The 27,557-nt window shown below is 41.5% G+C and overlaps 2 protein-coding genes across 2 annotated transcripts; both read right to left on the bottom strand.

Annotated features, from left to right (window-relative positions):
• Positions 1-3,714: 3,714 nt before the first annotated feature.
• Positions 3,715-27,000, bottom strand: TXNDC12 (thioredoxin domain containing 12). Its single transcript, XM_007459616.1, has 7 exons — positions 26,649-27,000; positions 16,652-16,712; positions 10,081-10,133; positions 9,207-9,280; positions 7,524-7,593; positions 6,655-6,738; positions 3,715-4,571 (listed from the first exon to the last, which is right to left on the bottom strand). Exons 1-7 carry the CDS (start codon positions 26,743-26,745, stop codon positions 4,492-4,494), a joined length of 519 nt encoding a protein of 172 aa, XP_007459678.1. The 5' UTR covers positions 26,746-27,000; the 3' UTR covers positions 3,715-4,491.
• On the bottom strand, positions 13,306-15,012 carry KTI12 (KTI12 chromatin associated homolog). Its single transcript, XM_007459615.1, has one exon. It carries the CDS (start codon positions 14,937-14,939, stop codon positions 13,875-13,877), a length of 1,065 nt encoding a protein of 354 aa, XP_007459677.1. The 5' UTR covers positions 14,940-15,012; the 3' UTR covers positions 13,306-13,874.
• Positions 27,001-27,557: the final 557 nt, after the last annotated feature.

The raw sequence follows: 27,557 nt of genomic DNA, 5'->3' as shown, positions 1-27,557 counted from the left end.
TATTGATGTATACATACAGTAAAATGCCTATATAGAGTTTACAGTTGGATAGGTTTTGACAAATACATACACCTAGGTAAGCATCACAATCAACATTTCCATCATCACAGCAAGTTCCCTCACGTGACATTGCAGTTAAATTCCTCTCTCCACACCCCAATCTCAGGTAACCACTGATTTGATTTCTCAGACTACAGACAAGTTTTGCCTGTTTTGAAACTTCATATAAATGTACTCTTTTTTGGTCTTTTTCACTCAGCATGTTTTTGAGATTCATCCATGTTGTTTTATGTATCAGTAGTTTGTTTTTTTTATTCTGGGTATTTGTATGAATATATCACAATTTATCCACTTATTTGATAGGCATTTAGGTTGTTTCCAGTTTTTGGATATTATGAATAAGGTTTCTATCATTCTTGTACAAGTTTTTGGTTTTTTTAAATATTTATTTTGGCTGCGCCGGGTCTTAGTTGCGGCACACGGGATCTTCTTTGCGGCATGCAGGATCTTTTTATTTTTTATTTTATTTATTTATTTATTTATTTATTTATTTGCGGTACACGGGCCTTTCACTGTTGTGGCTTCTTCTGTTGTGGAGCACAGGCTCCGGACGCGCAGGCCCAGCGGCCATGGCTCATGGGCCCAGCCGCTCCGTGGCATGTGGGATCCTCCCGGACCGGGACACAAACCCACGTCCCCCGCATCGGCAGGCAGACTCTCAACCACTGCGCCACCAGGGAAGCCCAGCATGCAGGATCTTTAGTTGCGGCATGCGGGCTTCTTAGTTGTGGCATGTGAACCCTTAGTTGTGGCATGCATGTGGGATCTAGTTCCCCAACTAGGGATTGAACCCAGGCCCCCTGCATTGGGAGCATGGAGTCTTATCCACTGGACCACCAGGAAAGTCCCTCTTGTACAAGTTTTGTTTTTGTTTTTGCAGACTTCTGTTTTATATAAATCACATAATCCTGTAATCCTGGAATTGCTGGGTTGCATAGTAAGTGTACATTTAACTTTATAAAACACTCCCAAACTGTTTTCCAAAATGTCTGTACCATTTGACATTCCCATCAACAATAAACTGGAGAGTTCTAGTTGCTCCACACCCCCTCTACACTTGGTATCAACAGTCTGTTTAATTTTAGCAATTCCAGCAGGTGGGAAATAGTATCTCATTATAGTTTTAATCTACATTTCTCTGTTGCCTAATATCACACGTTTTCACATGCTTATTGGCCATTCTTATATCTTCTTTTGTGAAGTATCTGTTCAAGTCTTTGCCCAGGGGCACAACGTAATTTCATTTTTCAAGTCAAATAAACATGTTAACATGAATCTGTATGACAACTATCTTAGTTTCAAATCCTAACTCTAAAACTAATTCCAAATTCTAAGAGGTGAAGACCTGTCATGAATTTGTCACCTGGATGACTTCAAACTTCTCTTCTCCTTAGACCTCTCCCTCAGGAGAAATGCCTTCTTTAGTAATAATTGGGGACTGGAAGAAGCAAATTTTCATCACTTCCACTCTACAACATTTCTGAATTCAAAACATCTCCAAATGGTGCAAACTGCCCATTTCTAATGTTAGGTTTTACTCTTGACAAACTACGCTTATGACAACTATGTACAAGACATAAAGCCTTTCTTTAATCAAGGAAGCTTAGTACTATTTCAATTTACCTTTGTTTGGCACCCCAGAGGTGTTTGCATAATACAGCAATGCACCATATTAAAATTCAGGGTAAGAGGTATGCCTTTCTTCTGTGAAGTGGGGAAAGGTGAATAGTGAGTGATAAGGGAGGTGGGAATGAACCATCTTGATGACATACCCTGGGAAATCTTTTTTGTTTAATTGTGGTAAAATGTATGTAACAAAATTTATCATTTAAACCACTTTCAAGTGTACAGTTCTGTAGCATTAAGTACATTCACATTGTTGTGTAACTATCACCACCATCCATCTTCAGAACATTTTCATCTTTCCCAACTTAAATTCTGTATCCATTAAACACTAACACCCAACCCCCCTAGTCCCTGGCAACCACCAGTCTTCATCTCTGTGAATTTGACTGGTACCTCATGTAAGTGGAATCAAACAGTTTTTGTCCTTTTGTGACCGGCTTATTTTACTTAGCATGTCTAAAAGGGTCATCCATGTTTTAGCATGTGTCAGAATTTCCTTCCTTATAAAGGCTGCATAACATTGCATTGTATGTATATACCTCATTTTGTTAATCTACTCATCTGTTGATGGACCCAAGTTGCTTCAACCTTTTTTACTATTATGAAAAATGCTATGAACAGAGGTGTGCAAATGTCCATTCAAGTCCCTGCATTCAGTTCTTTTGGGTATATACCCAGAAGTGGAATTGCTGGATCATGTGGTAATTGTTTAATTTTTTAGGAATCCTGGGAAATCACTTTTGGGAAAATGAAGACCTGGATATCAATTCAGTAAAGATTTTGTGCCCATGTATTTCTTGTAAAGTGTTTACATACCCCAGACTGAAAACTCTTGTTCTGAGTCACATCTTAGAACATAAAGGAGGTAATGTAATGTGTGGTGAAAAAAGTATGAGTTTGGAATAAGACAGGGGTGGTTAGAATCCAGTATTTAGACTAGAAACTGAGGGCAAGCCACTTCTCTCTCCAGTTTCCTTTTCCATAAAACGAGGCTAATAATACCTATCTACTAGGCCCATTAATGGGATTTAAATAGAATGAATGAAAAGAACCTATCACAGAGCTTGACAATTCACTTGAAAGTACATTGTTTAGAGACCTTGGTACACAGGACAGAGGAATAGCTCTGCCCTAGAGTATGGCTGCCTGATGACAGCTACAGGTGTGCAAACAGGTAATTACAATATAATGTAGTGCTGAGCCAAGATAGATGTATTGGGGAGAGGGGCATTTTATCCTCCTGAGAAAAGCCAGGTAAGTCTGCAAGAGGTGGCTCAAAATGTGAAGAATGAGTAAAAAGTTTTAGGCAGAGGAAACAAGCCAAGGAAAGACAAAAAACCATGAAAGAGCATGTTGTGAGGGGAACTTGAAGCAATCTGGTGTCACCACAACACAAAATGCAAAGACAATGGGAGCAAATGATGTTGAAGCAGCTTCCTAAAAGGCGCGGTAAAGGTCTTGACTTGATCCTGAGCCTTGCTTTCCTTGTACACCTCAAATTCTTGTATAAAATGGAAATGATAATAGTACCTTTGTCATAGGCCTGTTAGGACTAAAGGCAAACGAAATGGGATAATACACATAAAGCACTTAGAAGAGTGCCTGCCACATACTGAGGCCCAAATATTTTCTAATGTTAGTATTATTTTCTTGAGGTGGCAGGAAAGGTTTTAAGCAGGGGAGTGACATGGTCACATCTGTGTTTTGGAAAGATCACTCTGGGGGAAGTAAGGAGGATGGATTGCAGGAGAGAATATTGGAGGCAAGTAGGCAAGTTACAAGGCTACAACAATAAACAGTCTAAGAAGTAGAAAAGGCCTGCCCTGTACAAGAGTGACAGTGAGGAAGGAGGGAATTCAGGTATTTAAAAAGTAGAAGAGAAGAGCTCTGATGCCCATTAGAATGTGGGAGGTGCAGGTGCACGAGGAGTCCTAGACAGAGCTCCTAGATTAGGCCCTCAAGGTTAGTTTTCTTCCTGAATGATCTCCCTCCCTCCATTCTCCAATAACAAAAAGGCCACCAAACACATTTCCTTTTAAAGTTTTATTAAAGTTTAATGGAACAATTTATATATATATATATATATTTTTTTTTTTGGTTAACCCCAGTACAAAAATACAGTTGACGACTTGACAAAAATGGCTCCATCTAGGCCTTGAAGGTTTGAGTTTCTCCAACAGTAACAGGGGAGAGCATGCTTCTAGCTGGGCTGAGTCCAAAGCACACAGCCATTCCTGCACACGCATGCGTGCAAACAGGGAAGCCAAGCCAGAGAAGAGGAAGGGAGTTGAAGGGATTCAGGAAGAAGCCCAAGATTATTCCCAGGAGAAAAAGAGAAGAAACAGGCTGGTCTCCTTGGTGGGGTAGAATTACGGATTTACATTTGGGACTTGTTGTTTTAAATGATAAGCTATTTCTGCAATTTTAACATTATAAAAAAGATGCTTCTGGTCTCTCTTCACCACTAAGGTGAGTAAAGCAGGAGGAAATGGAAAGATTCAACTACTGCAGTGTGAGGAGTAAACCTCCAAATGGCTCAAGTTTTGTGTCAAAAGGTGTCATTCTTTACCTTCAATGACAGAGACATTTAGGTGAGAGGGGACAGGAGAAGGAAGTCTGCCACCCTCTGCTGGATCACAAACATGAAGACCAGCTTCTGGCAGCAGAACTCTTCCACAGTGAGAGGGCCCCTTCCCATGTAGGCAGGAACAAGGTTTAAATGTTCTGAGTGATTCCTCAATATTCCCTTCCCTGCTGCCTTCCTTCCAGAACAGTAACTTTGATGAAAGAAGGGATACATTCATGTTACAACTCATCTTCGAGATGTTTCTCTCTGAAGGCATCACCCGTCAGCCTTTCCTGAGCTTCCTTCATCCCCTGAACAACTGTGAAATAAAGGTTGAGGGGAAAAGTGTGAAGCAGGTCTTTAATATTTGACATGTGACAACCAATACAGATTTTTATGTTTTAGGAGAAATATAAGAGGAGCACACGATCTGGATTCAAGATCTAGTTCTGGATTTTAGCCCTGGAAAGTCTCTTGAATTTGTTTCCTCATCTATAAATAAGGTGATGCTACTTACTTCACAGAGATTATAAAAATTAAATGAGAGAATGAATAATAAATGTGCTTTATAAACTATGAAGTCTTAAAAAAATGTTAGTAGTTACTTTGGCTTACCCTCCAGGATTAGAACTGAACCCCTGTCACAGGCTGTAGATATTCACTTGACACTAAGGGAAGAGAAAACATCTTCCTACCATCCCCATCATCTCTTCTGGAGGATCGCTGCATTTATTTCATATCCTGTGGAGGTTACAGTTTACACTGGTATGTGAGTGTGTGCGTGTACTTGGAGGGAGGATGGTCTTCACTGAAAGAGGTGGTCATATCTAGTATCAACTATGTATGGAAGAAGTCAAGTTCTCAGGCACAGGAGAAACCTGGAAGGCAGGCCCTAGGCAGACGGAAGATGAAACTTCTCATCTATCCTGGGCATCAAGGAGGGCAGCTGTTTTGGTACAGGCTCCCCATACAATGGCAGACCAGTTGTTAGGCTGAGCCAGAGTCTGTGGATCTCAGAAAGCAAACCAGGTAGTATAGTTTGTTACATCCCTTTTGTTTTGCCCAAGCCTTTAGTAAAGCCAGGTTTGAATATTCCAGTTTCATGTCAGCTGAGCCATGGAGAATTCAGGCAAAGGGTTCTGTGTCCACATTTGGACTAATGTGTTAAAGGATGATGCTGGTGTCAGGATGGAAGTGGTAACTTCATGAAATTCTAAAAGGAAGGTTAATTTCAAGGGTCAAGAGTTGGGGACCTATGGGAATTCCCTGGTGGGTCCAGTGGTTAGGACTAGGTGCTTTCACTGCCGTGGGCCTGGGTTCAATCCCTGGTCGGGGAACTAAGATCCCACAAGCCTCACAGCCAAAAAAAAAAGTTGGGAACCTGAAGTTCAGCTACCCTTCTCCATGTGGAAAATTTCCCACCAACCTCCAGTGATCAGCATTTGGGTAGGAAAGATGACATTCTCCTTACCCATGGAAAGGAGAGGATAACCTCTGCAGATCTCTTTCTTCTCCCTACCCTGAGAAATTAGAGTTCCGAGGACTCAGAACATAAAGTGATCAACAACCTGGCAGCATGGCAATGGGAGACACATGGCAACTTAGCAAACAACCCTCTTTTACAGATGGCAGGGAGAAATTCAGAAGGAAAACAGGGACAGTACGTGGCATGAATTCCAACCTCTCCCTCTAGAATGACTGTGCTCAAGGATTAGAGAACAAAAAAGCATGACTGACTTATGATTTCAATCTTCCCTCACGTTTGTGCTGACGCTGTTCCCTCTGCCTCGAATGATGCTTTCCGCATTCCTCTGCTGGCTAGGACTCAACCCAGTCATCATCCCCTCTAGCATGCCTCACGCCCTCTCCATGTTGGGCTACACTCCCTCCTACACACACACACCCCTTGCTTCTGTAACTTGAAATGTCCTCTTTGTATGTGTCCATAGAGACAAATTCTTACCCGTATCCATCTAGATCCAGCTAAAGTTTACTATCTATGAAACCTTTCAGACTAGATCAGCTAACAGTTAGCATTCCCCTTCCTTTGAATTCTCACAAGAATGGCATTAGTGCAGTGGAAAAAAACTAAGTTTTGGACTGAAATCCTGGCTCTGTGACTTTTTAACTGTGGGTCCACGGGCAAGTGACTATTTCTGGGAGCTTTAGTTCTTAACAGTTTCCTGTGGGTCAGTTAGCTCCCAGCTGGATTATAAAAAGCTAGGGAAGGGGCTCAGTCTCATCTTTCTCCTATATTCTACACAGCATCTAGCCAAAAGCTAGTCAGGCCGCAGATGCTCGGCTAACATGTTGAATTAGTTTCCCATCACAGACCTTGCATGCGGTTTATCCTACTGAAACCTAGCAGCAACCGTCCCTCTTCTCTCTCAACATAACCATACCTTGCTCAGCACTGATGTAGAAATACTTGTAGCTGGGGTTTCCATTCTCATTGATGATTTCAGGACGCACCTTGCCACTGGGATCTATTGTAGACAAAATGGCAGAGGGACTGCAATAGTTACAACAGAGAGGTACTTTAAGCACCATATGGTACACTAGGCCTTCTGGAAAACGAGACCTGCCCATCTTTGCAGCCCATTATCTCACCACCTTACCCCTTGTTTTTTATGTTGCAATCACAATGAATTCCTTGTAATTCCCTGAACACAACCCACCCCCACCCTCACTCCCCACCATGCCTTGGTATATGCTGGTCCCTCTTGGTGGCATGTTTCTTTTCTGTTTGATAATGGTGGGATCTATATTTTTATTTGTTTCCCCCATAGAATCTAGCAGAATGCTGAGCAAGGATTAGGTAGTCATTAAATATCTTTTATAAAATTGTTTCTGGAAAGACATTTTTCTTGTTATAGAATCCCATTGCTTCAGCCTCACTACAGGGTCAAGGGTGGGAACTATGGCTTATCTCAGTCCCTGTAGTGCCTAGCAGTGCTTGACATATGGCTGATGCACAAATGATTGCTAAATGGATAAATGAATGATCACTACTCTTCCACTGCTCACAAAAGCAGATAGTTTGGGGGTTTTGTTTTGTTTTTTGTTTTTTACAAAAGCAGGTAGTTAATGGGAAAAGTTTTCCTTCAGATCTGAGGTTCTGGCATTCAGAACTCCCCACTCTCTCTTGAAACTGGTTTTGGTTTTTGTTTTTAGCCATCCCAATAAAATTTCACTAGGTGGAGTCAGTGCCTTGATTCATTTCTCTCTCCTTCTGCACCACGGATCCCCAGATGAAGACCTTTCACCTTACCCAGGAACAGGATTCGTGGAATATAACCCCCATCAGGGCTGAAATCTTCATCTTTGGGCTCTTCTTCATCCTGTTAAGTATAAACCTTAAGTCAGATCATGTTCCCTCTCTCCTCAAAACCTTTCAGTGGCTTCCCCTCCCACTCAGGGTAAAACCTTAAGTCCTTGCAGTGGCCTAAGAGGCCCTACTTCACCTGCCACCTGGGCACTTCTCTAACATCACGCCCTACCCCTTGTTCAGTCTTTTCCAACCACACTAAGTTGCCTGCTATTGCTGTCATTAAACAAGCCAGGCATGCTCCCCACTCAGGCTTTTGTATTTGCTCTTACACTCCTCCTGGACACACTTCCCCCTCCATCCACATGGCTCACTCCCTTTTCTGCTTCAAATCTTTGCTCAAATGTCACCTTGTTTTCTAACTACCTAATTAAAATTGCAAACTATCCCCTCCATTCTTCATTTTTAGCCATAGCATTTACCACTATCTGACATATTTTACTTATTTGTCTGCCTCCCCATATTCAATTCCTCATATGTAACTTAATGACAGCAAAGAATTTTGTCTGTTTTGTGCATTGCTGATTCTCAGTACCTACATCACTGACTTGCAGTTTTTCTTGAATGCATGAATTGATGAGACTGACATTTTAGTACAATTGTGAAGTTACAGTTCTCCCAGGAGACATGACCACACAGTTAGCTTTCTTTTTAAGAAATCTCTCAAGTTGGAGAATGTTCACTGAACACATTTCTGTTTCCTGTGAGTGGTGATTCTAACTCATCACAGCAAGTGGTGAGGCGTTTAGATGCATAGAAGTCAACAGTAATTTTGTCGTTTATGGTGTGATTCCCATTTCAGAAGTTATATCAAATAGTTAATATAACTTTGCCTTCAGTGAGGTGTGTCAGCATTCAGGCTATCCACTAGCTTTATAAGCAATCCCTTAGCTACCTCAACATTAACTGGTAATGTGTTCAGAAGATTTCCAGTCCTATGTTTAACATCATTTTCTAGAAACAGGGCTAGGAGTATCATCACAGAGCATCCGAGCATCCCACATGGGAAGAGTACAGCCTAAAAGGCAGCACAGCTAGGTCATAGTACCTATTCTTATCACCTATTAGGCTCTGTGACCTTGACTAACCTAACTCCTTCAGGCCTAAGATGCTCAATCTGTAAAACAGGGATAGCATCAATGGCCTAAAAATCCCTTCTAACTCTAAGATCTGATATTCTGACTTGGGATTCCAACACCTCTGGTCAATGTGAAATACATAAAGGATATCTAATGAAATAAAAAGAAGCTCTACATATAAGCCCAGCACGGAGTAGGGTTTCAACTGAATCATATTCTGCAGGGAATTGTGGCCTACACATGTGACTACATCTTTAGTTCAGTTATACAAAGATGTAAAAACATGTCATAATCATAAGCTAAAAATGAAGGGACCTTAACATTTAGTCATCTTATCCAATATTTCTTCTCCTACTTCCTCCCACAAATGGGGGCTCGATAGCATTCTACCATCTGATGCAAGACTTAGTATTAGAGTTCAAGAGAAAAACACATACATACAAGAAGACAGCTCTGCTGAGTAAGATTTTATACCATCAATGAGGCTAACTCTAAAACAGTAAAGACTTAAAATCATAGCAGAAAGGAGAAACTCTGGAAGTCTTACCTCAAGATTTACCATAACAAAATTATGGGAAAGTTCTGAAATTTCTGTAGATTCTGCAAATTTGGGCTTTAAAGCTAGGGGGAAGAAAAGATTTTGGAACAGAAGAAAACGTCATTGTCATACCCAAACCCTAATTTGCTGAGATGATTCATATAAATGACCCTTTTGCTAATCTTAAGACCCAGAAATTAGGACACTTGAATTCTGGTCCTGCTTCTGCCATTTACTTGCATAGTTATGTACACTTAAGTGGCTGACTTTATTTCTCTTAAGCTTTCATCTAATTTATAAAATATAGATAACGGCATACTGACAAAAAAATTATTACTATTGGCTTTTTTACGTATTTCAATAACATCTATTTACAAATAGATGTAATAAAGACAATAGAGTAACAATAATCTACCACTAATGTATATATATTATTAAACTAGCAATTTACACTAATTTTATACTCTTTTTCCTACATGATTTTATTAGGTGTAGCATACCAAACAAAAGGAGGAATCTGACTGGGAAGTGGCAGGCTGGTATACCAGAAAGAATACAGGCTACAAAGTAAGAAAACCTGGGCTCTAATTTGGTTCCCACCTCCTCCAGTAAGACCACTCCTCATGTCTCTCTCTGTTACATACAACTGTCCATACAACTATTGTAGCACCTGATCCCATATTCTACATAACCATATCTTAATTGCCTCACCCTCCAACCCCTTGCAAATACAACTGCAAATTTCTTGAGGGCAGGCAATCTATACCATAAATTTCTTCGGTATTCCTTCAAGCAATAAGCAGTGCTGAGCCAAAGTTAGTGTTAATATATTTTAAACATTAATAGTTGAGAACACATCTGAGGTCTGATCATTTGCACCTACCTTTGCAAGCTCCACACCAGGACTTATGGATAATCACCATCAGGGGTAATCCACTTAAAAACAAAATGAAGAAATTATAATCTAGTAATTCCACTTCTTGAAATATATTCTAATAAAATGACCAACCAATGAAGACAAAGATTAATGTACAAGGCTGTTCATGTAGTATAATTTCAATAAGAAAAATTTTAAGACAATCTATTCAATAATAGTGGACTATTACAACAAAATTATTGCTAAGTTCTGACATTCCAGTAAATTCTGCAAATTTGGGCTTTAAAGCTAGGGAGAAAAGACTGTAGAAGAAAACAACAAATTACAGCACTTCTAAATGTTATGGTTGTATAACCACTGAAACGTTAATGAAATTTTTCATTGGTACACTGTTAAAGGCTAGAATATAAAATTATTATCTATAGTTTAGTTTTAATTATACAAATATGTAGAAAAGAGTCTAAAAGGAAATGTTCCAAAACATAATAGAGGTTATCTCTGGATAATGGGATTGTGGGTTTTACTATACTTATCCTGTATTTTCCAATTTTTCTACAATTAAGTGTTTTTTTGTTTGTTTTGCCACACCATGCGGCTTGTGAGATCTTAGTTTTCCAACCAGGGATTGAATCCGAGCAGCGACAGTGAAAGCACCAAGTCCTAACCACTGGAGCACCAGGGAATTCCCAATTAAATGTAATTTTTATAATCAGGGAGGAAAAAGCTTTTTCTTTCATAAAATAATAAGCAACATATTCCACCTGAATCAGTCTTGGCCAGCTGAAGCTCTTACACTCTCAAGGCTCAAAGGCCGACTTGTAGAAGGGTCCTATGTAATCAGACGTTGGCTTTCTCCATCATCCAACCCCCATATCACCACATCACCACCTGCTGTACGATACTATCACAGCATTTAACACATTGAACTGTATCTTTTATTTACCACATTGAACTGTATCTTTTTATTTACTTAGAGCTTCTTAAGGAAGGAACTCTTAGCTGCCTCTATACTCCCTACACCTAATATAGAGAATAATATTACTGGTAGCAAAAACTTATACAGCATTTACTGTGTACCAGGTACTATTCTAAATATATATAAATTAATTTAGTAAGTGTCAAATGAATTAGTCAGCTATCTCATCATAGGCCTACTACAAATCTGGGACAGAATGGTGCCTCTAATACTTGTAAAAGCTTATAAACTAAATGAGCAGGACAAGGTTAGGTAAGAAGTGGGATCTATATAGCCATAATAGTAATAGCCAAATGTGCTAAACATTTATTATATGACATTGTTGTATGTGCTTTACACACATTATCTCATTTAAATTCTCACAACAGGGCTTCCCTGATGGCACAGTGGTTAAGAATCTGCCTGCCGGGGCTTCCCTGGTGGCGCAGTGGTTGGGAGTCCGCCCGCCGATGCAGGGGACACGGGTTCGTGCCCCGGTCCGGGAGGATCCCACGTGCCGCGGAGCGGCTGGGCCCGTGAGCCATGGCCGCTTAGCCTGCGCGTCCGGAGGCTGTGTTGCGCAACGGGAGAGGCCACAACACTGAGAGGCCCGCGTACCGCAAAAATAAAAAAATAAAAAAAATAAAAAGAATCTGCCTGCCAATGCAGGGACATGGGTTCGAGCCCTGGTCCGGGAAGATTCCACATGCTGTGGAGAAACTAAGCCTGTGTGTCACAACTACTGAGCCTGCACTCTAGAGCCCGCAAGCCACAACTACTGAGCCTGTGTGCCACAACTACCGAAACCCGTGCACCTAGAGCCTGTGCTCCACGATAAGAGAAGCCACTGCAATGAGAAGCCTGTGCACCGCAACAAAGAGTAGCCCCCGCTCACCGCAACTAGAGAAAGCCCGCACGTAGCAACAAAGACCCTACACAGCCAAAAATAAATAAATAAATTTATATATATATAAAAATCCTCACAACAATCCTAAGGTAATGGTCTCATAATAGAAATGAGAAAACTGAGACTTCCAAGAAATTAAACATTTGGCCACATAAATTCTAGGTTCTGCCACTTAGTAGTTAACTTGTAAGTCTGACTCCAGAATCAATATTCTTTTTGACCACTATCGTCTACTTCAATTTAGAACAGCAATCTAGAATCCATGGGTTTAAACCCAATCAACTGATAATCAACTAACTTGGAATTTGAGAATGAAGATGGAAGAGGCCTTAGATGCTGCCTAGTCCAAACCTCCATTTCATGCAGGAATCCAGTCTCATATATCAGAAACAAAAGGTAGTCCAGATAACCTGATAAGCAAGAAATAATCACCAACCAAGGCAGCCCATCCTTTTAACAGCACGGTGTACTTACAGAACAGTTTAGAATGTCTTGCTTTCTCTTTTCTCTCAAGCAAACTCCTATTCATCCTTTTAGAGCAGAGGTAAGCAAACTAGTCTGCAGGCCTAATCCAGCCCACTGCCTGCTTCTGTATGGCAATTATATACAAACATATACAAACATGTTTTTTTTTTAACATTTTTAAATGTTTGAAAAACAAATCTGAAGTATAGTACCTTGTGATATATTAAAATTAAATATAATTCATATTTCAGTGTAACTAGTTTTATTAAAACACATTCACACTCATCTGTATACTTATTGTCTGTGGCTGCTTTTGTGCTACCATGGCATAGTTGATAAGCTGCAACAGAGACCCTATGGCCCTCACAGCCTAAAATATTTACTGTTTGGCCCTTTCCTGACCCTTGCTCTAGAGTGACAGTCCAAATGTACACACCTCTGTGCAGCCTTCCCCAAACCACCACCTCTCAACAGCTAGTCAGTCCAATTCCTCCTCTGGGATCGCAAAGCATTCTAACCGCCAGTCCTTTTTATCCTCTAATCACCTGTTTACTTGTCTAAACTACTAACTTCTCAAGGGCAAAGACTATCTAATACATCTTTGAAAAACACAAGCACTGGTAAGGTAGGTACCTACCATTTGTTTACTGAAATCAATGAAAAAAATGAAAGACAAGCTTAAAGTGCTATTTGTCTTGAAAAACAGAATTAAGCACCCAGTTATGGGAGTTGTCATAACAGTCACTCTAGGTTAAGACCAAAGCATCGAGACTCTCACCCAGCACTATGAAAGTACTTTTGATCAAAGGCATAACAGGGATACCTGTGTAACTAAAATGTTACATTAAGTAAATTACATGAAGAACATAAAGCAAAAGAGATGCCAGCACACTGTCTTCATCTAAAAGATTTTATTAAATGAAACAATCTAGTGGTTTTGTCTTTCACCATTAGAACAAAAGCTTCCCAAGGACAGAAACCAGTGGATCTATCTGTGATCCCAGGCCCCAGGACAGAGACTAGCAAAAAGTAGGCACAGTACTCAAAAAACTGTGGTATGAAAAAAGGGCCAGTACAGATGCAAAACTGTTGTCATCTTCAGTTCTGTTCACAATTATTTTAAAACAATTCATCCATCCAGTCTGCTTTCCCACAATTCAGATGGGGGAAATCAATGGTGTGTGCTATCCCAAGTAGAACCCAATCTAAGTAAACCCTGTCCACCAGAGCTCTGTCCTCTAGAGAAACTTGCCAAGCTCCTCCAAGCTAGTGCTCCATTCTCTCTAGTCTCAATTTATGCTGTAAACTCAAGGCCTGGCACAGAGGCATTCAGAAACGTATGAGTGAATCGGTCGCAATAGCTCTATTTCCACGCATCAATATATTCTGCAGACCTTCAGATTATTCTTCCCAGAGAAACAGAGAGTGCAGTGGTTAAGACAAGGAGCCATGACTTTCCCCCACCAGCTCTGGTTAGTGCAGGCTCTGGCTCAGATACTGCAGAAACATGTTGGCCAGTTGAGGCAGGTTCTCATTGTTGGGATGCATTTTACTGTAAGAAATAAACTGGCGACGGAGGCGACTCAGTTCTGCCATGGTCAAAGGCCGGGTAAACCGCAGGTGCTCTGTGGTGCCAGAAAGCTTAAGCAAGTCTCCAGGGACTGCGCTCTTCTGAGCTTCCATCAGCCCTGCCAACACCTGGCTGGTGACCTGGTCCAACTGGTGCAGAAAAGTGCCGGAGGCAAGTGGCTGTGACTGTGTAGACTGATGGGGTGGAGGAGCCCGGTTCTCAAACAAGGCAGCTCTCATCTCTGACAGAGGCAACGGTTCCTCTAAGCCTACCAAGGTGAACAGGGGCCGGTCCCAGCGGTTCCGAGAGTCGGGAGCTTCGAAGCGCAGCGCTAGGGCCTCCAGAAGTTCGGGAGGGTAAAAGGCACCGGACACATGCTCTGCAGACTTCTCGAATTCCGAAGTCACAAGAGCTGGAAAATCTGGCGTCCTGGTTTCCTCCCGCTCCAGTTCCTTGGGTACTTCTGCCTGGGCTCTCCCATTTACTACAGAGTCCACTGCCTGCAGTTCCCCGAGGACACCGGTGCCCGCCGCCAGAGGTCTCCCTCCCTCCTCAGCTCGCGGCCTCCAACTCACACTGACATTGCGGCTCGGACTCTCATCCGCGCCCGCCACCCGCGGTCCCCCGCTCAGACCGCCTGGCCTTACGCAGTAGACCAGGCAGAGCGGAGTGCGCGCCGCCCGCGCCAGGCAGTACAGCTCGTAGCGGAAGCCCTTGATGTAATTAAGCGAGTCGAGGATGACCACTTCGTGGCGACTCAGGCGCCGCTCCACGGCCGCTCGCAGGGCCCCACGCAAGGCCTTCTCACGGGCCGAATCGCCGTACACTGTCGCGTCCTCCGCGCCCAGCACCTCCGCGTCGTCCACCACGTACACCGCGCGGCCCTCCGCCGCCAGTGCCACGCGGAGCTCCTCCGCGCGCCTGCTCTTGCCGCTGTACGGCAGCCCGCAAAACACCACCAGCGGCATCCTCCCAGGGCGCGGCCATGTGCAACCGCGCAGGGTCAACTTCCGGGTTGCCGGCTGCTCCGACGCAAACCGGAAATGCAAGCCACACTTCCTGCCTCCCTTGACTCTTACAGGACCTCTGTTGCTATGGAAACAGGACTTCTAGACCAACGAGAGCGAGATCCCGCTCTCTCCGAAAGGAGATGGAGCTTAGAACGGCATCGGCTATTTCTGTCAAATGTTATACGTCTCAGGAGAATGTGATCTCCTGGCGGCCAAAGACTATGGTCATCAATTTATAATGGAGCCTTAAAGAACATTAAATATTGCAAAACAATCAGCACTATATTTAGCAAATGGAGGACAATTCACAAATACTAGTTCCCCTTCATTCCTTATAGCCAATAATATTCAGTAACTGTTTATTCAATAACCATTTCAATCATTCAATATCTTCATGGTTGGGAATTCAGAGATGAACATAAAACAGTCCCCCGACAAAGCAAGGGTCTGAATGGGAAAAGTCAGGCACCTACAGGCAGAATAACATACACTCTAACGGATAGAGGTAGGTTGGGTTGTAAAAGTACAGAAGAGAAAAACAAAATGCCCACAAAAATTGCCCAAGACTTTACCTAGGAATAGTCATTTGATTTAGAACGTGAAAAACTAATAGGAATTTTTCTCCTGGGTAAGGATGCCAGATAAAATATAGGATGTCTAGTTAAATTTGAATTTCAGACAATCAACAAAAAGTGTTTTTAAAATAAGTATATCTCAAATATTACTTGGGGCATATTTAAAATTACTTATTGTTTACCTGAAATTCAAATTTAACTGGGCATCCTTTATTTTTATTTGCTAAATCTGGCAACCCTACTCCTGCAGAAGGTATGAGGCTCAGAGCCATGAAGCTGTAGGATCTGTTCTAGCAAAAGCAAGCACTGTAGTTTGGTAGGTGTAGAAGTGTGAGTATTTCTGTGCAAGGATGTATGTGTATAAAGGAAGTGCACATACATTATATCTTTATATCTCTCTAGTACAGTATAGTAGAGAATGTTCAAGTCTTGGCTCTGCTACTTACTTACTAGCTGTGTAAATGATTGTCAAGTTATGTAACCATTCTGTATCTAAATTTCCTCTCCTGTAAAATAACAATGGTTCTTATTTCACAGGCTGAACCAACCTCACAGGTTGTGAGGATTAAATAAATGAATGAATATAAAGCACTCAGATCAATGTTTAGCCTTTCCTCCCCTGTTCTGCCTTTTCCTCCTCCTTTGTATAAGTCTTCTGTGCATAGACTAAACCTACTTGGAACTTAAGACTATTCAACTTGAGACTATTAGGCAGTATGGCTTACTGGCTGAGTGTAGGCTCTGAAGCCAGAGTGTCTGGGTCCAGATCTTGGCTCCACCACTTAACTAGCTGTGTGATCTTGGGCAAGTTATTTAACTGATCTATGCCTTAGTTTTCTCATCTGTAAAATGAAGATAACAACAGTACCCACCTCAAAAGAGTTGTTGTGAGAATTAAATGAGTTAATTCACATAATTCAATGTCTGGTGCATAGTAAGCACTTAATAAATGTTAGGTAGTATTATTATTTTTGTTGTTATCAGGCAGCCCCTCCATTGCTCTGCCTTGGCATAATCCTTCACCTGAAATTAATGCTATGTTGATGGCTGGAAAGTGTTTTACCACCATAAGTAACCTAAAACCATATCTTGTACCTGGCAGCTGCTTCTTTCTTCCCATCTTCTAGTGTCCTCCAATGAATGTGATCTCCAAAACCTGGAAGGAAAGAGCCTCATAAACATTCACACATGAACAAAGGGCAAAGACCCAAGAAAGAAATGTGGCATGTTCACAAGATACTCATAAAAAAAAAGGCTTTCCTTTGTCAAAAGCATGGTATTCAAGTCCCAAATCCACTGCTTTCTAGGTGTATGGGACCATGGACAGTCCTATACCTCAAGCCTCAGTTTTCATACCTGTAAAATGGAGATAATATCACCTAATTCCATTTTTAAGGGATTAAATTAAATAATGGTGGACTTCCCTGGTGGTGCAGCAGTTAAGAATCTGCCTGCCAAGGCAGGGGACACAGGTTCGAGCCCTGGTCCGGGAAGATTCCATATGCCGTGGAGCAATTAAGCCCATGCGCCACAACTACTGAAGCCCACATGCCTAGAGCCCGTCCTCTGCAACAAGAGAAGCCACCGCAATGAGAAGCCCTCACACTGCAACAAAGAGTAGCCCCCGCTCACTGCAACTAGAGAAAGCCCACAAGCAGCAGCAAAGACCCAACACAGCTAAAAGTAAAATTAATTAATTCATTAATTATTTTTTAAAAAGACCTAAATGTAAGACCTGAAACCATAAAACTCCTAGAAGGGAACATAGGTAGAACACTCTTTGACATAAATCGTAGCAATATTTTTTTGTATCAGTCTCCTAAGGCAAAAAAAATGAAAGCAAAAAGGAACAAATGGGACCTTATTAAACTTAAATGCTTTTGCACAGCAAAGGGAACCACTGACAAAACAAAAAGACAACCTAACAAAATGGAAAAAAAAATTGCAAATAATATGACCTATAAGGGGTTAATATCCAAAAATATATAAACAGCTCATACAGCTCAATATTAAAAAAACCAACAACCCAATTAAAAAATAGTCAGAGGATTTGAATAGACATTTTTTCAAAGAAGATATAGAAATGGCCAATAGGCACATGAAAAAATACTCAACATCACTAGTCATCAGGGAAATGCAAATCAAAACCACAATGAGATATCACCTCACAGCTTTCAGAATGGCTATCTTGAAAAAGACAACAAATAATAGATGTCGGAGAAGATATGGAGAAAAGAGAGCCCTTGCACACTGTTGGTGGGAATGTAAATTGGCACAGTCATTGTGGAAAACAGTATGGAGGTCCCTTTAAAAATGAAAAATAGAACTACTATGTGATCCAGCAATTCCACTCCTGAGTATATATCTGGAAAAAATCGAAAACTAATTCAAAAAGATACATGCATCCCAATGTTCATAGCAGCATTATTTACCAACAGCCAAGATATGAAAGCAACCTAAATGTCCATCAACAGATGAATGGATGAAGAAGATGTGGTATATACGGGGGAATTCCCTGGCAGTCCAGTCATTAGGACTCAGCACCTTCACTATGGTGGCCCAGGTTTAATCCCTGCTCAGAGAACTAAGATCCCACAAGCCACGCAGTGTGGCCAAAAAGAAAAAAAAATTATATATACATATAATATATACTTTATATATATATAATGGAATATTACTCAGCCATAAAAAAGAATTAAATTTTGCCATTTGCGCCAACATGGATGGACCTGGAGAGTATTATGCTAAGTGAAATAAGTCAGACACAGAAAGACAAATACTCTATGTTTTCACTTATATGTGGAATCTAAAAACTAAAAGAAATGAATGAATATAACAACAACAACAAAAAAAGAATTTAGAACAGTGTCTGGGACTGGAGAATTGCTACAAGTATTTGCTATTAATATAATATACCAGGCACTATTCTAAGTACTTTACCAATATTGATCTTCATAACAATCCTAGAGGTAGGTACTCTTACTAATACCATTTTACAGATGAGAAAACCAAGGCACAAAGTTTAAGTAACTTTCCCAAGTTCACACAGCTAATGAGCATCAGAGCTGGAAACTGAACCTATGCACTCAGGGTCCAGACTCCTTACTTTTAAGCACTAAACAATGCTGTCCTTCAAAGCAGAAGGAGGTAAGGACAAAGAGGCAAGGGAGGAAGTAGACAATGCAGGGCCTGATAGGCCACTATAAAGATTCTGGCTTTTACTAAGCTCTTAGTGGGTTTTGAGCAAAGTATCAATAGTAACATGATGTGATTTCTGTTTTAACATGATTGCTCTAGCTTCTATGATGAAAACAGACTAAAGGAAGTGTTATGGGTTGAACTGTGTCCCTCCAAAAATGCTATGTTGGAGCCTTAATCCCCAGTACCTCAGATTGTGACCTTATTTGGAAATAGGATCTTTATGGAGGTAATCAAGTTAAAATGAGGTCATCAGGGTGAGACCTAATCCAATACGGTGTCCATATAAAAAAGGGAAATGTGGACACAGATATTCACACAGGGAGAGAACCCAGCCATCTATAAGGAGAGAGCCCTGGCACAGACCCTTCCCTCAGCCTTTAGAAGGAACCGATACTGCCAATACCTTGATTTTGAACTTCTAGTCTCCAGAACTGTGAGACAATAAGTTTCTGTTGTTTAAGCCACTCAGTTTGTGGTGCTTTGTTATTGCAGCCCTAGCAAACTAATACAGTAGAGAAAGGCAAACACAAAAGAGACTAGGAAAGTGGTTAATGCAATAATCCAAGCATGCAATGACAGTGGTTTAGACCAACTGTGGTGGTAGAGGGAGTAGATCCTATCAGATTCTGGACATATTTTGAAGGTAAAGGCAAAAGGATTTTGTTCTGGATATGGGGTGAGAGAAGTTAAGGATGACTCTAAGGTTTTTGGCCTGGGCAACTAGAAGAATGGAGTTGTCGTTAATAGAGATGGGAAAGAGAGTAGGTGGAGTGAGTTTTAGAAAGGAACATTAAAGAGCTTGGATTTGGAAATGTTCATTTTGAGATGCTTACTAGACATCTAAGTAGAGATGCTGAATAAGCAACTGAATATCTGAGCCCGGAATTCAAGGGACAGTTATCAGCATACGGATGTTATTTAAAGCTTAAGACTGAATAAGATCACCATGGGAGTGAGAGTAGATGAAGAGGGAGTCCAGGAGCCCTGGAGCACTCCCAGGTTAAGGGAGATAAAGAAGAACCCGCCAAAGACATGAGAAAGAACTACCAGTGATATCAGCAGAAAACCACCAGCACATGGAATCCCAGAAGCCAAGTGTTTCCAAGATGTCTCAAGAAGGAAGGATGACCCACTGACACCAATGCTCCTATTAAATCAGAAATGACCACTGGATTTAACAAGTGGAGAATAATGCTGACCTTGACAAGACCAGTTTCAATAGAGGAGAGAGGATGAAAAGATGATTAGAGCAAGATCAAGACAGCCCAGGGGAAGAATTAGAGAACAAGTACACACAACTCTCTTAAAGAATTTTGCTGTACAGGGGCAATTGCTAGAGGCAGCTGTGAGTCCATGAAAGGTTTTTATTCAATATGGAGGAAAGTATAGGATGTTGAAAGCTGATAGAAATGATATAATAAAGGTAGGAAAACTGATGATACAGGACTAAAAGGGAGAGTCGAAAATATCTTGAGTAGATGAAAGGAGATGGGATTTAGTACTCAAGTAGAGGGATTAGCCTTTGCTAGGAGCCCTGATAGCTCATCCAGTAAAGACAGGAAAGGAAGGATATATGGATACTGGTGCTAGAAGGTAGGTAAATCTCATGGTGACAATTTTTGAAAGGTCTCTTCCGAGTCCTTCTACCTTCTGTTAAATAGGAAGCATGGTGACTGGCTGAAAGCAAGGATTGTGGAGGAAGTATTGGAGGTTTGAAGAGACAAAAGTAAATATGAAATAGTCCTCTGGGAGAAAACTAGAGAAACTAAATGATAAAAGGCATGTTTAAGGAAAGCAGTGATTCCAGAAGAAAGCCTAAATACAAGGAACAGTGAGCAAATTAACTGGTAAACATGTAGATAAATCTAAATATTATCTGTATAAAAAAATTTAATGCTCAATTTATAGAGTTAAAAAAGGAGAGAGAACTAAAATATTGGACAACAACAGCTTATAAGGAAAGAGGAAGAGACTGAAGTTAAAATATTCTAAGGCCCACTAACCATTGGGGGGTTAAGATATTAATGTTAGATTTTGTTAAATATGCGAGTAAAATTTCAAAAGTAACCACTAGAAGAACAGAACTAGAGTGCCAACTTCCAAACTCATAAAGGAGATAAAGCAAAATAAGAACCAGCAAATACTCAACCCCCAATGAAAGGGCAAAATAGAGCAAATAAGAATAGAAAAAACAGTAGCAATGGAAATTGGATGAGAGAAATAAGACCAGCTCTGTCAATAATCACCACAAGCATAAGTGAACTAAACTTGCCAGTTAAAGTTAAAAGACAGAATTTGTCAGATTTTGGTTAAAAAAAAAAACCAAAAGAAACTACCTCTATGTTTACAAGAACACCTAAGACAGAAGGACTTGTAAAAGTCAAAAGTAAAATGATTGAAAAATATATCCCAGGCAAATGTCAGCCAAAAGAAAGTCAGGGAAGCTAGATTACTATCAGGCAAAATAAAATTTCTCCATAAACATGGACTACTCAGAAGCTAGCTGACAAAGCTTACAGCCATTGGAGGTTATTGCTAAGAGAGAGCCTAGGGCAGGGCTGTTCAATTGAACTTTCTCCAGTGATGGAAATTTCTATAGCTGCACTGTTCAATATGGTAGCTATTAGCTGTTGAGTACTTGAAACATGGCTAATGCAACAGAGGTGCTGAATTTTTTATTTTATTTTAATTAATTTAAAAATTAAGAGTGACATATTCCTAGTGCTACTTTATCAGACAGCACAAACTTAGAGATCAGTCTAATCCTCTCATATTACAAAGGCCTGGAAAACGGAAGAGGCTACCCAAGACCACAAAGGAAGCCACAACCAGAATTTAGTCTGATTCCTAATTAAAATGCTTTTCCAGTGCCCCTGGCTGCCCTACTGCATTATCCCTACGAGTAAGTCTAGAGGTATAATTTGAAACTGTTCACTACGTGTATAAAATTTCTTTGAAAATCCATATTAAAAAGTACATTGGAATTTTTCACGAGTAATAATCAGCACCATCATTTCTTGAGTGCTTACTCTATGTTATAATTACGATAATATAATAGCATTAATGACTAACACTTATATGCCATTTATTATATGCCAGCCATTGTTGTTCATGCTTTTACATGTATTATTTAATCCTCACAATAAACTTATGAGGTAGAAACTTAACTGTCTTCATTTTACAGATATGGAAGGTGAAGTTAAATAGCCCAAGGCTACAGTGCTAGTAAGTGCCAGAACTGGGATTAGAACCTACGTGGTGGTGTTCCAGAGTCTGTAGTTTGCTCACGATACTTCACTGACTCTCTAGCAAAGATAAAAATGAATAAATGAATAAAGGAATGTGGCTTCACCAAAGCAGAATGAAAACACAGACTTCAGGTCTGGAAAACCTGGGTCCTTATGATTCCCTTCAAAAACAACTTGAAAAGGTACAGTGCTTACCGTGTTGCTACCTACTCCCCAATAACACCCACACTCACACCCATGCCAACGTGGAACATCTGAAGACAGTCCAATTTCCTAAAGTACCACCTGGACAGACACTTTATTTACTCCAGTTATCTGTAGAGTGAGCTGAAAGCTCCCATATTAGCAGCTCCTGCCCTAAAACATTAATTTAAAAGGGGGGAAAAAAGGGAAAGTGACAATTTCCAAACACAGCATTTACATCAGAATTTCCAAGCCCTTCATGCTCAAATTGTTTTCATGAGTGTAAGCTAAGGACATCAGAAAGTATTATCCGCCCTCTCCCAGCAGACAAAACAAAAGGTTAAGTGTCAGAACTGGCAGCCAAGTCTCTGAAACAGGGAACACTGTACCTAAGAGGTGGAATAACACAGTGGCTAAATGAAGTCTGTCTGCATCAAACAGACCTAGTTTAGCCACTTGCTGTTTTCCCGTATGCAAAATATGACTAACAGAAATATTTGTCCCATAGGGCTGTTGTGACTCTGAATAGGTCACAGTATGGAAGGTAAACATTCCATACGTGTCAGTGCCAAATTTGCATTTGAGACTTGACAAAGCCATCCATTTCTGTTTCAGGCAGGAGAGCACATGAACCGCCCCCACTGAAAACTTTCTCATTTCTCCTTTAAAGTTTTCAAAGGAGTTTCTGCATTCTGAGCAGGAGTGGTATATTGTTGAGAACAGAAGCTCTGGAATTTGTATCTCAGCTGGTCCACTTACTAGCTATGTGACTCCTGCGTCCCATTTTAGGTTCATCATCTGTGAAATGGGGATAATGATGAAAAAATAGGATCTATGCTGTAAGAAAAAAATGGATTTACACATGGATAGATGACTACATGGAGAGAGACATGATAGGACAAGGATAGTCAGACATCAATGGTAGACCTGGGAGGTAGACATAAGGGGGTCCACTGCGAAATTCTTTCAACTTTGCTATGTGTTTGAAAACTACTGTAATAAAATATTGAAAATATAATATCTTAATGAATGAAAATATTTATTTAATAAAATGTCAACTTCACAAGGAAAAAAAAATATTATCTATCTTAGAGGGTTATTATGAGGATTAAACCAGTCAATACACGAAAAATGCACAGAACGGTTCCTGGAATACAGCAAATATACAGTAAATGTTAATCATTACACTCCTCCCCACAGGTGATACATATTCCAAATTTTTAGCACACGGAAAACAACAAAATTATTTTAGAACTCTAGGATGTTAGAGCTGGAAGGACTGTTAGGAATCATTTCTAGTCCCAGTTCTCTCATGTAATAAATGATCCCCAGGGAAGACGAGAGCTGGCTATATAGTCTGACCAGGATTAAAACTCAGGCCTCCTGATTTCTATCCAGTGCTCACACCACACCACTGTACCTCCTCTTCTTAATGAAAACACTAGGGTCATTCCGTCTCTCCTCTCTGCAAACCACCAGGCCATCTTCTGGAAAGAGTCAAAACTACTTAAACATCTGGGAAGAAAACTTACTCATCACTGCTCCAGGTAGCACTTTTTTGGGAGGTGGGTGGTAAGCTGTAATCTATTTTCCAAGAAACCACGCTCACAAGACACAAAAAACAAAAACAAACAAAAACAGTTTGAAATATTATTAATTCCTTTCAGGAACAATTCAATATTCTTCTTTGGGAGGATATAATAATAAACATTAAATAAACACTTTTCTAAGTTTGTGACACATATTAAATACCTTTTGTTCTTTTGTTTAATCCTCACAACACAGCCCCCCCCAACCAGGTTGCCCTTCTATATGCTCCTAAGTTACCTGCTATTTCCCTGCTTACAGTACATATCACAGTGTCATGTAATTGCCTGCTTACTTGTCCTGACAGTCTTCAGACTATGAGCTGAAAAAGACAAGAATCTCAACCATCATGTGTACCATTCATTTCTTCTTTCAACAAATATTCCTGGGCACGAATAAGACAGAAATGGTCCTACCTTACTGGGGCAGTCTGTACTTTCCAAAGGTGGTTGCAAAAATATCTCCCATTCCACAGGCTCTTTTTACAATGGGACCTCAACATTCCTCCCATGGGGGATGGAGGGGGGTGTGGTTAATGTCCCTTGCCCTTGAACATGCCCACAGAGTACAGTGCAAGTGATGCTATTTGACTTGTACAGCTAGATGATAAAAGTGCCATGCATTTCCACCTTGTTCTCTTAGGGCACTCACTCTTGGAATCTAGCTGTCATATGGTGAGGAGGCCCACACTAGCCCATGCAGACAGACCACACACAGAAGTAACCAGCTCAGCTGAGGCCCCAGACTTGGATCCAAGACATATACCTTCCCCACTGTGCCTTGTTTGAATTCCTAGCCCACAGAATCGTGAGCATAATAAAATGATTTCTTTACACCACTGAATTTGGGGGTGGTTTATAATGCAGCAGTGGTAACTGGAACAACCACATAGAGCTTAATGTCTAACAAGGAATACTGAATACGTGACTCCAAGGTATTGCCTACACCTAACACAGTAAACTGGAACAGGGTAAATTATTTGTTGCGTGTCTGAGGTAGTTATTATTCTGCCCCTTTTGCAGATGAGGAACTGAGCTTTGAGAAGTTTAGCAACTTGCCCTCGGCCTCTCAGCTGGTTAGTGGCAGAATAAATTAAAACTCAAATCTAAACCCACACTCCTAACACTACACTCTTCTGTCTCCTTCAGTACAATTTTACACTAAATATACAATAATCTGGGCTTCCCTGGTGGCGCAGTGATTGAGAGTCCGCCTGCCGATGCAGGGAACATGTGTTCGTGCCCTGGTCCGGGAAGATCCCACATGCCGCGGAGCGGCTGGGCCCGTGAGCCATGGCTGCTGAGCCTGCGCGTCCTGAGCCTGTGCTCCGCAATGGGAGAGGCCACAACAGTGAGAGGCCTGCATACCACACACAAAAAAACCTAAATATACAATAATCTGCTTTAAAATGGGACTGTCAGTACTTAAAACATTCTGGCTCAACAGAATTCACTGTGCAGTTTCATCATTGAGATGGAAACCCACATGTCACCTCCTCAGAGAAGTCTCCCCTGACCTTCCTAGCTCAAGTAATGCCAGCTCCCTCATCCTTCCCCAGCCTTTCTACTCCATCACTTCCATTTTCTTCCCAGAACTCATCCCTAGCTGAAATTATCTTGCCTATTAATTTGTTCATGTATCTACTCTCTGGCTCTCTGAATTGAATATAAGCTTTGTGAGAGCGGAACCTTGTCTGTCCTATCCATTGATACATCTCTAGTGCCTAGGACCATGCCTGTAATACGGTTGGTGATCAAAAATTATTTACTGAATGAAGGACTGACTGCATTCAGGCACACTGAACCTCCACCCAATCTCATCACCCACCAATAAATGTGCAAATAAGGAGGATAAAACACAATTAACAACAGCAGGATTGCAGCAGAGACATTCCATACAGCAATGTCACTACAAAAAAAAAAAAAAAAAGGAAAGGGAGAGGAATGCATGCTACCACACAACCACTTAGAAAAAGCATAAAACCCTGAGTTCCAATAAAGATGTAGGTAATGGGATGGATGGAGTAGGGGGTCACACCTCTTATTCTCCATTCATAACCACTGCCCCCTCACTCTTCAGAAAAACTCAGTTTCTTCAGACACACCTACTGAACCACACCAAGGAACCAGGAACAACTGTTGGTGACCTTCTACTGTTCGCCAAAGTTCCCTGGTTGTTTTGAGGGAAAAAGCTCTTGTATGATTGAGCTGCAAGCTGAGCTTGCCACCAAATAACTATGGTTATTCCAACCAGGGTGTTTGGCAGACATTTTCCCCAAAATGAACTGAGCCTTATATATATATATTGGCTGCATTGGGTCTTCGTTGCTGTGTGCGGACTTTCTCTAGTCGCGGCGAGCCGGGGGGCTACTCTTCGTTGCGGTTTCTAACATCAGACATTTGACCCTTCATCTGGCCCTTCCTTTTGCGCCAGTCACCCCTCCCTAGGATACAGGTGCTGTTCGCTCCAAGGTAAGGAAGCAGTAACCTAGCTCTTAAAAGAAGAGGTGAGGAGTCTAAATATACAGGTCCCCAAAGGTCCTATTTCCCCCAGGAGGGAAAGTAACGGTGCCTGAGGACCTACCAAGTGCTAGGCACTATGCTGCTCTCTTAAACATGCTTTTCCTAATATAAGGTAAATTCCTTACCCCAACCCAAGAATTCAGGGAGGCCTCAAGTAAAACTTCCCCGTCTCAACATTCCCCAGACCCGCTACTCCTCACCCCAAATTCCAGGAGCAGTTCGAGAGGATAAAAAGAAATCTAGCGTGGCCACAGAGATAAAATGGGAAAGGGATCATGTTAGAAAAAGAAGAGGGTTGTACTGGGCTGGTGCCCAGGATAAGTAAAGATTAAGATAAGAACGCGGTCTGACCCTTTCCAAGCCCATTATGTCCATCAGAAGAGGTGACGAGGAGCAGGAAACTGAAGCCCAGCAAACAGGTGGCTCCGAGACGAGGCCGCAGCTCCATGGTGGTAGGTGCGCGGAGCCACGGGGCTGAGCAGACGTAGGGCCCGAGCCCTAGCAGAAAGTCCGCGCGGTTTCCCAAGTGCTGCTCAGCCCATCCGCTCCTGTTCCCAGATTTTTTTTTTTTTCTAACCCTGAAGGAAGTGATGTTAGACGGATGTGGGTGGTGCCTCCGGGGTCCGGTTTGGGACGGAGTGAGAGTTTAAAGGTGCAGATCACGAAGAAGGCTGCGGGGGCTGCTTTTGAGCGCTAGTTGCTTCCCCAGGTTCCGGACTTTCAGTCCGAGTACCGAGAGAAAAGATGGGCCGAGATAGTGGGGGGTTGGGGAGGAGGCTCGGGAGAACCGTTGCTGCTTGCATCCGTTGCTTGCGTCCGCCTGCGGGCTAGCCCCTCCCCCAAAAAACCGCTTACTTAATATTCACTACGCAAATTATTCATCTGTGAAGTCAGCAGCACCCAACAGTGGGCGGGGTGCCCATTGGCTTCGGGTCCCCCCTCCCCCTTCGCAAATGAAAAAAAGGCAGACAACCGGATTTCATTCTTAGGTTCCTGCTCGAGTCTCGGAGACCTGGCAAGTCTGTTCTGCGGTGCATGGTCCCGTGCCTGCAAGAATGCCCCTTCCTGCTGGAGAAGAAGCACTGCACCTTATTTTTCCTTGTAACCCACATTCTTCCACTCAGGGATGATGCAATCAACTGATGCAAGCTCTGAGGAAACCAAACTTGGAACCTCTCATTGCAAAATTGACCTAGCTCTTCAGGGCACCAAGACATAAGTTACTGCAGGCACTTAAAGTGTAAAGCTTCTTCTGGTTAA

The sequence above is a fragment of the Lipotes vexillifer genome, unplaced genomic scaffold (assembly GCF_000442215.2).
Source record: "Lipotes vexillifer unplaced genomic scaffold, Lipotes_vexillifer_v1.1 scaffold525, whole genome shotgun sequence".
Taxonomy (NCBI): Eukaryota; Metazoa; Chordata; class Mammalia; order Artiodactyla; family Lipotidae; genus Lipotes; species Lipotes vexillifer.
Note: the sequence above shows the minus strand (reverse complement) of the source record. Positions and strands in the feature narration are given on the sequence as shown.

Excerpts from the sequence above, each read along its gene's own strand:
- KTI12 (XM_007459615.1), bottom strand. The coding sequence starts at position 14,939 with ATGCCGCTGGTGGTGTTTTGCGGGCTGCCGTACAGCGGCAAGAGCAGG.
- TXNDC12 (XM_007459616.1), bottom strand. The coding sequence starts at position 26,745 with ATGGAGCTGCGGCCTCGTCTCGGAGCCACCTGTTTGCTGGGCTTCAGT. Across the intron at positions 10,134-16,651 it reads AAGAAAGAAGCAGCTGCCAG|TGGATTACCCCTGATGGTGA; the intron begins GTACAAGATATG and ends TTTGTTTTTAAG. Across the intron at positions 4,572-6,654 it reads CTACATCAGTGCTGAGCAAG|TTGTTCAGGGGATGAAGGAA; the intron begins GTATGGTTATGT and ends TTTATTTCACAG.